The sequence below is a fragment of the Cibotium barometz genome, chromosome 40 (genome assembly GCF_041138505.1).
Source record: "Cibotium barometz isolate CiBa-2024 chromosome 40, ASM4113850v1, whole genome shotgun sequence".
Taxonomy (NCBI): domain Eukaryota; kingdom Viridiplantae; phylum Streptophyta; class Polypodiopsida; order Cyatheales; family Cibotiaceae; genus Cibotium; species Cibotium barometz.
This window is the reverse complement of record NC_141085.1, coordinates 28,213,599-28,227,293: the sequence shown is the minus strand read 5'-3', so window position 1 is coordinate 28,227,293 and position 13,695 is coordinate 28,213,599. Positions and strand designations below refer to the sequence as shown.

Below are 13,695 nucleotides of genomic sequence, written 5' to 3'. Positions count from 1 at the left end.
CATGCTGCAGTGCAATTCATCCTATAAGTGGGAGTGGGAAATATACCCCACATGGAAAAGGACATACAGATATGCATGGTATAGGAACAAGAATGAACCAGATCCCCCCCCCCCCCCCCCCCCCCCCCCGCGGGGCCGTTAACCAGAGGGTGGTTCATGGGTCAGAAAGGGCTTCCCTGTATGCATCGCTGGCCATTCGTGCTCCTGACACCCATACGCACCGCTCGGAGGTGTCTGTTAAAATATAGTATCTCATGTGGATTCAGTCGCATCTAAGTGAGTCGGCCATTTCCATTTAGAGGGTATATATACCCATGCCCAACCATTGTAAAATTCAAACTATTCATTGCTAATATCAAAGCTGTTCGTCAACTTTACTCTCTCTCTCTCTGCGTCAACTTCTCTCTCCTTCTCTCTCTACGTGTATTCAAACTTCCGCTAGCTCGATTCTGACATGGTATCAGAGCTTCTGGCTCAATGATCCTCAAGCGCAGGTAGGAGCAGTTGAGAACAAGAGCTGCGGTTTTTTTTTTGGCTTGCGTGCTGTATTGGCGGCGATCGTGAAAGGTGGTGTAGTGCTGCTGTACTTCGGCTTCGCTATCAGGCGAGGGGCTGTGTTGTACTTTGGCTTCGCTATCAGGTGAGGGGCTGTGTTGTACTTCGGCGTTGCTGCAGACAAGGTGAGGAGGGACTGGGGCGGCACCTTGCGTTTTTTGTTCCAGTAGCGCTTGGTGGCGCAAGGTTGCACACCACAAGCGGCTGCAGCGAGCAAGAGCTTCAGTGCTGCGTTTTCTCCTGGTTGGCTGTGGGCTTGCGTTTTCCTGCCCTGTTGCTGGTCGGCCAGTTTTTTAGAGCACTTTGGAGGCTGGTTTTGCTTTGGACAGCATCATAGCAGGCCAGGAGGGCACCTGTGACGCAAGGGTGGAGCCTCGGGAGTGGAATCCAGGACGCGGCCAAGACTTGCAGGTCAAAGTGCTCGAGGACTCGGGACGAGATTTCAACTGTGTTGACTGTTACAAGAGGAGGAACAAGAAGTGCGTCGGCTACGGAGAGGAGGTTTGGTTCGACTGAGAAGATCTTGGACGGAGTTTATGAGATGGGTCTCCCGTGTTCAAGCAAGGACGACAAACTGAATGGCGACAACTATGCGCATTGGAATTTGATCATGAGGCTATGGTTTAGCAGAAAAGGCTTATGGGACATTGTTGATGGCTCGGAGGAACGTCCCCGAAGGGATAGCAATCGGTTCACACGTCTTCAGGAGGAGGAGTTTCTCAAATCTCTTGTGGATTGGGAAGCTCACAATGCGAAGGCAATGTCGGCGATTGCAAAATCTCTCACCAAGGAAATTTCCCCTGCCATTCAGACTTTAAAGACTGCCAAGGAAATGTGGTCAAAGCTTGCAGGAATGTTTGATCGAGACTCAACAATGCGAGCAGTAACCCTTCTCGACCAGTTGTTTTCCATCAAGTTTGAAACCGGGACCTCTATGCAGTCACTTCTAATGAAGGCAAAGGTTATCCATGATCAGTTATCGGCTATGAATAGTGCATTAACTAGTACCCAGTTAGCTGCCTTGGTTCTTACGAAGTTGCCTGAGGAGTACGAGATGGTCTCGAGGGCATTACGCTTACAAGTCACGAAGGAAAAGCTGGAATTTGATGATCTCAGCTCTTTTCTCATTGAGGAGGAAGCAGTGCTCATTTCCCAAGGCAAGATTCGAGTTCCGAAGGATGTAGAATCAGCACATGCTGCATCGGAATCCAATAAGAAGTCTAGGAGCCGTTGTTATAAGTGCAGAAAGCGAGGGCATTTGGCTCGGGATTGCAAATCCAAAGCTAAAGCTCAAGGCTCGACAAATGACAAAGGCAAAGGCAAAGCTGACGAGGATGACAGTGACAGTGATTCTAAGAGGGATGCTTCGGCGTCTGCCGGTGTGGCGAGGACTTCACTGGCACATACTCCAGCATTCTAGCTTGATGGATGGATCCTACCACGTGCTTCAACCAGAGAGAGGCATGTGAGTGGCAGAGAGGGGCAATCTGTGCTCCCGTTTTTTTTGGTGATTTGGACCCGTGTGTCGGAGTTCAAGGCACATGCATCTGGCATGGAACAGCTTGACAAATCTATGGACGTGATGTGTTCGTAGTTCATTGGTAGTAGACTATGGATGGGATGAGTTCCTAGTTCATTGTCAGAGAATTTTGGGCGTCATGTGTCGACAGTTCAAGGTTCAGAGGATTTTTTGAACGTGATGTGTTCGCAGTTCAACGAATGGGGGATCATGAATGTGGAGTTGTCTGCAATTCATTATTCTATGTGGCAGCTGAAGCTCAAGATGGCACTCCTTGAGGAGACAGGTTGTTTGGTGCATTTTCCGAGGTGTATTCAGTATCCGGCCAGTACTGAGGTGTCCATGGTTGCATCTACATCGACTTGGTTTCTTTTCTATGTCCACTATGAGCTACAGAGAGAGTGTTAAAATATAGTATCTCATGTGGATTCAGTCGTATCTAAGTGAGTCGGCCATTTCCATTTAGAGGGTATATATACCCATGCCCAACCATTGTAAAATTCAAACTATTCATTGCTAATATCAAAGCTGTTCGTCAACTTTACTCTCTCTCTCTCTCTCTGCGTCAACTTCTCTCTCCTTCTCTCTCTACGTGTATTCAAACTTCCGCTGGCTCGATTCTGACAGTGTCCACCGCTGTCGTGCAACTGCTGCTAAAGCCCAGAAGCAGTCATTGGTAAAGCCCAAAGGTTCCTCAGAGTGGCAATACAACTCGCATTGTATCCATCTTTGAACTCGCACTCTCCTCCATTAAAAGACAATCGGCAACTCACATTGTATCCATCTCCAAACTCGCACTCTCCATCTCAAAAACGCAATCGGCAACTAGAATCCAAGGATTTTAGGGTGATGGGGCAGCCACAAACTTTGGCTTTGGCCAGTCCTCCAAGAAAGACTCTTGTGCTTGCGTTAACTCTATTGTCGACAAAGCATTTCATCTTCTAGATCCTTCACCAACCTACACCCCATGCACAAAAGAACTCTCTTGAGCAATTTTTATCCTAAAAACTCTCCCGCATCCAGTGAATTCTCCACCTTCTCCAGCACCTTTCTACCCTGGACATCCAACTAAATCCCTCAATGTTTCAATATCCATAGGAGACCAATCTGATTCATAATGAGCTGTTCATGAAGTCTAAGTGTCAATGGCTAGTTTGCCTACCTAGACCTAATCTATAGCATGCAAACCAATGCAACCCTAACGCAAAGACACTATGCAAAACTAATGCACATGACTGCATAAAAAACCTAATGCAAAACTGCCTGAAAATACACCTAATGCAAGAGCTTCCCATAGGCGACCTATGCTCTAATACCAATGTTACACAAAGATTAAAAAGGTATTCACCTAATCTATTATAAATTGCAAAAGATGAATGTATACAATGAGCAAAGCATAGATCTAGCCTCCTTGCATGCTAGAGTTTAGCTCCACTGCATGAACAAAAGGTGGTACCGCTAGCCAATGAGGTGATAGCTCAAGTGGTGAAAGTGTTTGCCTAGGACCAAGAGGTCTTGGAAGTTGGGTTCAAAACCCCCCTTGGTGCTTCCTCAGCGGCATCACCTACAAGCGGATAATTAAGCGCCCATGGGCAGTGAAAAATCGGTAACTACGGGAGGATCTTGGGCCAAAGGCCAGTCAGAAAAAAAAAAAGTGGTACCACTATACTGACTACACAAGGGGGATGTTTCTTCCTTGATTCATAAGCTTGGCTTCGTGCCTGGCCTCTTGCTATATAATCTAGCACTAAATGCATGAGTCTGACCCTCCCCATCCTTAAATAGGTGCATATCTGTCAATCGACAAGTCTAGGGTCGGTGGGCAGCACACATGTCCATAGTTGGCACTTCGATTCTGCCCCTAAGCATGCTAATGCGGAGATCCACGTCCATGTGGCACTCATATATATAATGCACATACCACCACCCAAGTTCAACAAGGATGGAAAAGTCATCAATTGTGCTCGAGACCTCACTGCACCAAACAAGCCTGCTTCATATTGTCCATACCACAATGACATGTACAAGGGACTACCTCAAGCATCATCTTTATATTAGACATGCATATTGTTCAACCATCTTAAGGCAAGCTAGTTAGTGATTTTCTAGACTCTTTTGGCTAAAAGGTGACTCCAGAGCAAAGCTAAGGGCCACAGTCATGCTATCTAGGTGACATTGTTGGCCCTTAGAGAAGCATTAAAAAGAAGACCCTAAAAACTTCATCATTGCATGCATAACATCCCTTAAAATATCTAGTCAACAAAAAAAGGATGCCCCTTTAGAATCGCTTTCCCCTTTCACACATAGGCTATTCAACTTTCTTTCCCTGATAGTAATCTTTCTTTACTTAATGATTTATAATGATCTTGTTATAAAATCTAGTATCTCAAGCTTTTCAAACCCATGAAGAAGAAACAAGAAAATCCGTAAAAAATGAAGGATGCTTTCTAGCAAATCACAATGAGATGTGGCGTTTTATACCATATATGTAAAAAAACACACCCTTAACCATTCATTCAACAAATATAAAAAGCTACTAAAGCCATTCCTTTCGCAATTAACCCTTGAAGGTTGACCTTGAAGTTTAGCATACTCACCACATCTCAACAAACAAATAAAGTAACGCATGAATCATTAAAATATGATGTGAAAAGGCGCCACACCAAAATGTACACTTCAATATATAAAACGGTTTATTCTCAAGTTCCCTGGAATCTCTATACATGTAATAACTTGTAGTACAAAGAATACCCTCATGTTGGCAAAGTTGGGACTCAACAATGATTTGTTTTTACATACAAGTCTTCACTACATCATATGTTGCCTAGATACCAACCATCTTGTCATTCCAAACTTGCCGTGTGAACGACTTCAAATCCTTTTTCTTAGAGTACTTGTGGATCTATTCATGTGCAAAAGCATGCACAAATGACTTGTGGATCCAAGTAATTTGTAAACAATCAGTCCCTTGTAGCGAAGCATGATCCAACTAATCCGATTGACATAGTCCCTTGTAGCAAAGCATGATCCAAGTTGTTGGTCTCCACATACACATGAGAAACAATCGCCTGAAAGAAAACCTGTGAGATCGTTTGGAGGTCTACTTGCATGAAAACTTTTCTTTTAAGTGATTGCCACCAAAGTTGGCACTGGGATCTTAAAAGCTGTGTGATGTTGAAGGTTCTCTCGTAAAATCTTGTTTGGCCGAAAACTCTTCCAATCACCATTCCCTTGAAACAATGGTAGCTTGGGAATCCCATATGCTACATTCAACTCACTCTAATTCCAAACCCTGCAAACAAACACTTCCAGTTACTTAAGCTTCCTAATAATCTTTCAATAAACGATTTGCTTTTCAGCCTTGTGACAAACTGTAGCTCTATAATCAATCCCACATATGAAAAAGAAACGTTGGAGTCAAACAAACCCAAAAGAGTGCTCAATCTTCAAGAAATTAAGCAACTACATAAGAAACCCATGGCTATGGTCTCTAAGAACAAAGGCCATAATCCAAGTAAAATGGACAAGCCTTTACCAAATAGTGGTGATTTCAAAAATGAATAGCTTACAATTAAGCTAAAAATATGTCGAACAAACCCAAAAAGATCCTCACTTTCTAGAAATTTAGCACTTTCATGAGTAAACCATGGTTGTGCACTCCAAGAGAGCAAATCATCAATCTAAGTGAAATGGACTACCGAACAGTGGTTATTCCAAGTTTAAGAAAAAAGCAGGTTGAAACTTTTAAAAAGTGATGTATCACTTTTAACAAAATATACAATTTACACTAGCAAGGATTGTCCTCAATGAATAAGTGCACATTTAGAAGTCCAACATCTCCTTGGTGAAGGCCTTCAAAGGTTGTGGCTTACAGACACCATACATGAGAGCGAAAAGTTCCTCTGCCTAGGTCAAGACTCAATGATCTAAGAATCGGTAAAGTCACATCAGAAAATTGCAAAATGAGCTAGAACACCTAAAAACTATTTCTATAGAAAATCAAATTTTATGGGCAAGAAAATTTGAAAGTTCCTTGTGTGTTTCATTGAGAAACCCATCTCACACCTACTTCAGTGTTTGCCAAAAGGCATCACATGACTGGAAACCAGTAGCACTATGAGTCCCAAGGACCTTTAAAAAAAGCCTAAAGATATATTTGCATATCTTGTTGCAAAATATACACTACTTATCATAATTTAGAAAGCAAGAAGCAACATGGAGGCCCATGGCATGGACCAACTAGCTTCCTCTTCCTTTAATTTTTGTTTCTTGGATATTTCATATGTCAAGTATTGTACGTGTATGAAATCTGAAAGTCTTGATAGTAGATAAATACGCTACCTTCATTCTACAATAGATATACTAAGAAGAAACGAGTTTTAGGCTAGATCACCATGACTAGATCACATGAGTGTCCAAGACAAGTGTTTGTGATCTCCACAGTCAATTCAATACACTAAAGTCGCAGTTTTAGCACGAAGAAGTGCAAAGACCCAAGAAACTTCTTAGAAATTACATGCAATCTAGTAACTATTTGCACTTATAGCTGAAAGAAGTGCAAATTCTTATCAAATTCCATGTAATCTAGTTAGACTTCAAGGAAAAAAAGGTGTGAATCCCAACAGGCTGAAATACATTCCACCCAAAAAAACGCTAAATATTAACTTTATCCAATGATTTGAAAACAAGGTTAAGTCACTTCAAATCTTAGCAAAACTACAATTTATTTCCCCTCTACCACAAAATCCGTCAAGCGTGATGTGCATACCATGGACTACATGACATGGTATCACCACTCTAGCATAAACACAGTAGCTCTAGACGCGTGCATAAAGGTAGTAGACATATCTTTGCTTCCTACCAAAGTGTTCTTTCTACATCTCTATATTCAAAACAACTTACGTACTTTGGTTATAAATCCAATAACCCCAAGCAGGCAAAGTTGTATCAGGCTTTTCAGCCATATTTGAGCTCAATCACAAGCAAAGGAACCAATCGAAGCTAACCCCAAACTGCAGCATGCTTATTGTGATAAACCTACGACAGTGATGGCAACATATTTTGCAGGGATTTGGGCAACCACAATGACCAAATGTGGATGTGCATCAAGCTGGGCGGACAAGCCAGGTGTCTTGGCGGCGCCACACATGTGAACACGATGGGAAAAAAGCAAGTCATGGATAGTTCAACCTAGGCAGCAACCAGCCCCGTATTGATTTGTAAATAGTGTGTTTTGGGTCCTATTTCAACATCTCGTGGTTTAGAAGCCTTGCCATCAAGAGCGAAAGTACGAAGGCGACTCGGAGGATTGGAACAGACCTACAACTAGAGTTTTGGGCAGCAAGACAATAGTCTACGGCAAATTTTGGCTAAGATCTATGGAGACTAATCTTTTGGGCATCTTTGGGATTAAATTACCACGTAGATGAAAAGACAGTCGTCGTAAATATGCACCAATAATATGAGAATTAAACTGTGACATGCACTACGGAAGCGTGTCTATGATTAACACTAAGCGCCACATTGATGCTAACCTATGTTTAGCAAACACACAGCAGTAGACAAGGTAGACCTAATCTATTGTATATTCCAAACATAAATATGTACAATGATCTTGGATCTTGACGAAGATCATGCTAATTTACATGCATACAATAGCTTGCTGATTTCATAGCTTGGTCGTGCTCTCTAGATGCTTGCCTTCTTGCATAGAGCTACCTTGGGCTGCCTATATGCAGGGGTTCTTGCCAACACCTGTGAAATGCTTGAGAGATCTATTTGATTTCTACCCTTTTACCTCCTTTGTATAAGGATACGATGGAAAGTCATATTCAAGTCGGTTTTGCCTTTTCAACCTACATAATGATGTCCAAAAAGTCATATTTGGCCTCCAAATTCTGGCCACAAGGTGTCCCATCCATGGCTGCATGTTCCGAACACTTCTTGACTCCTGTAGGGCCTCAAAATCAAGTCCAAACTTGCCTCTAAATCTGCCCATATACTTGCTAGGAAAGATAGTCGTGTCCATGAGCACTGGCATTAACGGATGCACATGACATCCCCTCCGACTAAGCTTGGAGCACTGGGGTACTCCATACACCTTTGCTCCGATTCTGTTCTGGTCCAATTGAAGACTCCACTTCATATCCTTCAGCTCGATCCCGAAGCTCTTTGATTTGATCTTCAAGTTCTCTAACTCGGTATCTGGATCTTCTTAATCACATGTAGTTTCATCCTACTCACGAGATTCGGATAGATTTTCTGGAAGCTCGGCATCTAGATCTTTTGAATCATATGTAGTCTCATCCTACTCCTCACAAGATTTGGAGAGATTTTCTAGAAGCGCGGTATCGCGATCTTCTAAATCGCATGTAGTCTCACCCTACTCCTCACAGGATTCGGAGAGATTTTCTAGAAGCTACTACTCACAGGATTCGGAGAAATTTCCTAGAAGCTTGGCAATTGGATCTTCTGAATCACATGTAGCTCTAGCTCCAGCACGTGCATCCCGGGTAATGACACCTCCTTGAAAACATCTCCTTCTGTGTATCACGTCTCCCGAGAACTCCTGTCTTGGAAGCTCTCCCTTTCTTGGATAAACGCTCTTAGTCTTAGGCCGCTTCACAACCCTTGGTGATTCCTCCTTGGCCTTTGTTGATGCTACTATGAACTATGCCCATGGTTCCCTAATCTGTGCCCAACTTTGCTTGTGCAGAAGCTGGGCTTGACATGCCTCTGCATGAAGCTTTACTTGACGTGCTTCTTTCTCGGATCATCGACGGTCCTATTCTATGAGTTGTTGCCTATACTCGGCCATGATTTTTTATAGTGCCCTTTGGCGTTCTTGTTCCCTTTTGTATTGTTCATCTTCACATCTCCAACACCTTTGCATAGTCTCATACTCACATCATAACTCTTCTTTCCAAGCATCATTGCTCTCCATCAAGGTGAGGTTTTGGTGGAGGGAGTATCAAAAATAAGTTGTTTCCTACCTAGGTTAGACCAAGGCTAAGACTTGTGCATGCAGAAATGGACTGTAACCCTAAAGATGAAAACCATAATTTGGTTTTTCCACTTCACGTTGAATCTGGGACTGAAAACACTATTGCTAGAACTACCCTCATGCAAAATGCAAAACCCATAATTTTGGCTTGCAAACCCTAATTTCAAGAATACTAATTGAGCCTATAGAAAACACAAACTATGGACTGCCCTAGGATGACCTAAGCTCTAATACCAATGTGACATGCATTGAGGAAGCATGTCTATGATATTAACGCTGCGATAAAAACATTAGCGCTAATCTTATGTTTAGCGAACAAGATAGACCTAATCTATTGTATATTCCAAAGATGAATATATACAATGATCTTGGATCTTGACCTAGATCCAATTCGTGCATGCTAATCTGCGTGCATTCAAAAGCTTGATGATTCCACAGCTTGGTCGTGCTCTCCATATGCTTACCTTCTTACCTAGAGCTGCCTTGGGATGCCTCTATGTAGGGGTTCTTGTCAACACCTATGAGATGCTAGAGAGATCTATCTAATTTCTGTCTTTCCATACCCTTTGACCTCCTTTCTATAGAGATAGGCTGGAAAGTCGTGTTTAGGTCGTAGTTGGCCTCCAAATTGTGCCCAAAAGGTGTCCCATCCATGGGCGCATGTTCCGAGCACTTCTGGATGCCTGTAGGGCCTCAAAATCACGTCCAAATCTACCTCTAGCCCATATACTTGCTAGGAAAGATAGGCAGTGGAATGGTTGTCTGGAAAATATAATGTCAGCGGTCAAACAAGAGAGCTTGAGGTGATCAAAGCCATTTCTATTCCCCATTCACAAGCTGCTTTCTGTTGATTCATGCCTTCAAATGCATGAGTAGGCCCTCTTTGGGTTGTCAACTCTTGATAGAGGCTTGAATTGATTGGCATGCTCAACCAGAGTGGTTTTCCTGACATTGTGGTAAGGGTTCACACTAGGGATTGTCAAAACCTCAATTGGCACAATGATGAAGAATATAAACCACAGCTCACCTCATCAAGTGTAAATGATTGTAGATGCTCATTAGTATAGCCATTCCATCCATTTCACACAAGCTTCTCAAAGTGCTCGAAAGTCAGCTCACAACAGCATCATTTCAATTGTTTCTTGAGGAGGCCACATTGCCATCTTCAAAAAGCAACCTATGTGACTACGAAAAAATTATGGTTGAAATGATTGCAACCCAATGCCAACCGACCATCCTTTTCTACAGCCCGACCAGACCTTTCGTCTCCCGATCAGCCTATGGTGCTGCCCAACTTGTCTTGCCTCCTATCCTTTCCGTGTAGCCTGCTCAAACGGGGCCCAAACTGCCTGGACAATTGCCCACGCTTGTCTTGTAGGTCGCCACATCTCAAGGACAAGCATATAGTTTTTATGGCATCATGGAAGCTATCTTCATAGCACCTTGGAAATACTTATGGAGATTGTTCTTGTAGAACTAATGAAGTAGGCAATTGAAGTTTGAAACTTTCCTAGTTTGGTTAGGGTAGGCATCTATACCCCGGAAGTTGGGAAATTTAGACACAGCTTGCTTATTCGAAGTAGAAGGTGGAGCCTTGCAGGCTTGTATAGAAACGCTACTCTGCATTTGCCATGAACAAAGAGAGGGAGGGACAATCTTGGGAGTGGAAGTGGATATGATAAAAGGCTCCCCTTGCACAGATTGTCACTATGCTGTGTGCCAGAATTAAAAAGCTGAGAGTTCTCAGGTTTATTTTGGGGAAAATGCCATGGATTTGTTCCTGCTTTGTGCAGTTTTAGGAATGTAAACTTTTGGGCGCACAGCCGCTGAAGCTGATATGCGAGTACAAACAGAGGTGTCCTAAGAAAAACAACAGGTGAGATTCCCCTCGGCTTCCACCCAACTGTCCTCACCTGTAAAGCTTCCATCTATACCTTTACGGAGTGTCAAGATATTCCCTAAAATCTATCCACTTTGCATTGGTATCAAGTTCATCCTTAATCTTCACAAAAAACCTAGACGGAAGTTTTCCAAAGAAATATCCATGACCCCCAATTGAGGAGCAACTACATAAGATAATTCCAAATGACTCTTCATCAACTCACGAAGTAAAACCTTTGCTTTCTTTGCCTATAGCATACGACAAATTCATAACATTAGAATTATGTATTGCCTCACAAGTTAAGTATGAGTTACAACTGGTAAGTTGAGTATGAGTTACAACTAGTGCATCAAGAAGACCTACATCAATCACATGATCCTTTCCCTTGTGTACAAAAGTTATCTTCTTTGACCTGCAATCATTGGTGGGAGTAGTGTGTATGCCATGGCATGCCCAATATTACATCACCGCCTTAGAGAGGCATAATCAAAGAGTTTTTATAATCCAAATAATCTTGAATGTGAACACCCAACTTGTTAACGATGGGCGTAACATTCATATCCTTACCTTGAAAAGATAAATTTGCATCCACATACGCCCCTACGTGCAGCGCCTTGATTCCAATGGTAGCTGCCATCTCCATAAATATGCAGTTTCCCGTCAAACAATCATCAAACATGATGAGTGCCACTTGGTTCTTGAGTTGTCAACAAACCTTGTGTCATGTGCATGCACATGGACATGCGTAAACCAAGGCTAATCTTTGAAGGGCAACATATTAAAACAGTAGATTTAGGGCTCTAGCATGGCCTCATAATGGTCTAGAAGAATCCCATTGGACAAGAGGTCTGTCAGCCAGGTGGACAGCACTCCACATATGGGGTTGGCAATATTTATGGTTTTTGGTGTCCTTGAACTAGTCGACAGCCAGTCGGCTGGTTGATGACATGGATGGAGCATCCAGTTTTTAGTAAAGCATTTGACTCCTCACTTGAGGGCAAGTCTAGGATAGGGTTTTGTTACCCCTTTTTGGAAGGCCTAGGGCCACATACATTATAACCTTTTTGGTTTACTAGGAATATACTGAAAATACAGCTCTCTCTCTCTCTTCTCTCCATCTCTTCTTTGCGTTTTGCATCAAGATGTTCCTATGAAAGGTGTTTAGGGCTGAGAGAAGACACACATCTCCTGCACATGTAACATTGGTACCAGAATAGCTGAAGACTTCAACACACAGGCATGCACAAGTATCCTACTCTAGCCCTTGTATCAATGATGCATATTGACAATGACCAGATTCGTCTCCATAGATCTTAGCCCAAACTTCTTGTAGATTGTCCTTCAGCCCAAAAGTTAAAGCACTAGCTGCAAATCTGTTCTTCAGATCTCCAAGTTTCCTTTGTACTTAATGGCAAGGCTCCTGGATCCTGAGATGCCAAAATAAGGCCCAAAACCCCTTTTTATATGTGAATATGGGGCTTGTCCACACTGCCCACAAGACATGTGGCATGCCCGCCAACGTGTCCACACCTGGGCGTGGGTGTATCACATTCTCCCCCACTAAAATCACAACTGTCCTTAGCAGTCCGGTGTCCCCACGATGCATAAATAAGGTTACTAGTGTGTGATTGTGTATGTGTAAGACTTCCACTATTCATCTTTCCCATTACCACTCTCATAGCACAAGTGGGTCTACATGAGAGGATCCATAGATTGCAAAAAATCATGTCGCTTCAACTGAGCTCCTACCCTACATGCTTCACATCGAGTTGCAACAGCTCATGGGCATGTTGAAGCAATACTCAAGACTTGCTCACATGAGAATGTTATTGACAACCACACTAACTCAATTTCCTTCCTGGGAAGAAAGTACGAATCTCAAGATGTGTCAATGGGTGCAAACAAAGCCATACTCAACCACAAAGAACCTTTGTATAAATATTGATAACTTTGCTCTGTCATCTTCAACTTGTCACAAAAAAACAAAGGCATTATTGAAGAAGAACCTTTTGTTAAAAAATAAATTAAAAAATGGAAAAACAAAGGTCAGATATTCCCATTTACCTAGATGAAAATGGTGTCCACATTTGAGCCTGGCAACTGATCTTTCGCCATTGCTTTCCACAGTCTCCAAGCAAATTGAGCAGGATACACCTCCGGGAGATGGAAAATGCTGCTTCTGTTTAAAAGTAGCTATCTCCCTCTGCTTCTCTTTAGAAGTAGCCATCCCTCTACGTATAGGCTTTGTAAAAACGTGTCTGTGACACAGTTTTCCCGTCCTCTGTATTATGGTTTTACCTTCCTGTGTGCTAGTGTAAGCCGTCCTTGCTTTTCACCCAAAAAAAAAGGGTAAGCCGTCCTTGCAGAAACTACCTAAATACCTTTACTCTGTGATAGGGTTTCACCGCCCTGTGCGTTAGGGTTGGCCGTCCTCGCAAAGGTTCTCTGAATCAGGGTTTGAGTTTGTCCATCTCGGTGTCAGGATTTGCGGGTTGAGCGTCCTCCAGCCCTCCCGCTAGGGTTTCCCTCGCCATATACATAATATACATACATATACACGGAGATCTGAAGAGATGCTGTGTGGATTCAGATTAGGCGCCCCCGCCCGGGAGAAGCCGCCCGTGGCTTGTTAGTGTGAAAAGCAAGGCATTCACAAAACCTAAATTTTGGTATGATTTTCAATGGAAAGGTTTTGTGTTCATCAGGTTAGAGTAGATACTAGAAAGGCAAATAATT

General features: G+C 42.8%; 1 protein-coding gene across 1 annotated transcript in view; it reads right to left on the bottom strand.

The window, feature by feature from the left end:
• LOC147615379 (uncharacterized) overlaps positions 1-13,608 on the bottom strand; it is a 102,350-nt gene extending 88,742 nt beyond the window's left edge. Inside the window, exons 1-2 of the mRNA XM_086779469.1 lie at positions 13,341-13,608; positions 13,024-13,217 (exon numbers count right to left, since the gene is read on the bottom strand). Coding sequence (XP_086635595.1) covers positions 13,024-13,186 — 163 coding nt within the window. The 5' untranslated portion in view covers positions 13,187-13,217; positions 13,341-13,608. The remainder of the gene's footprint in view (positions 1-13,023; positions 13,218-13,340) is intronic.
• Positions 13,609-13,695: the final 87 nt, after the last annotated feature.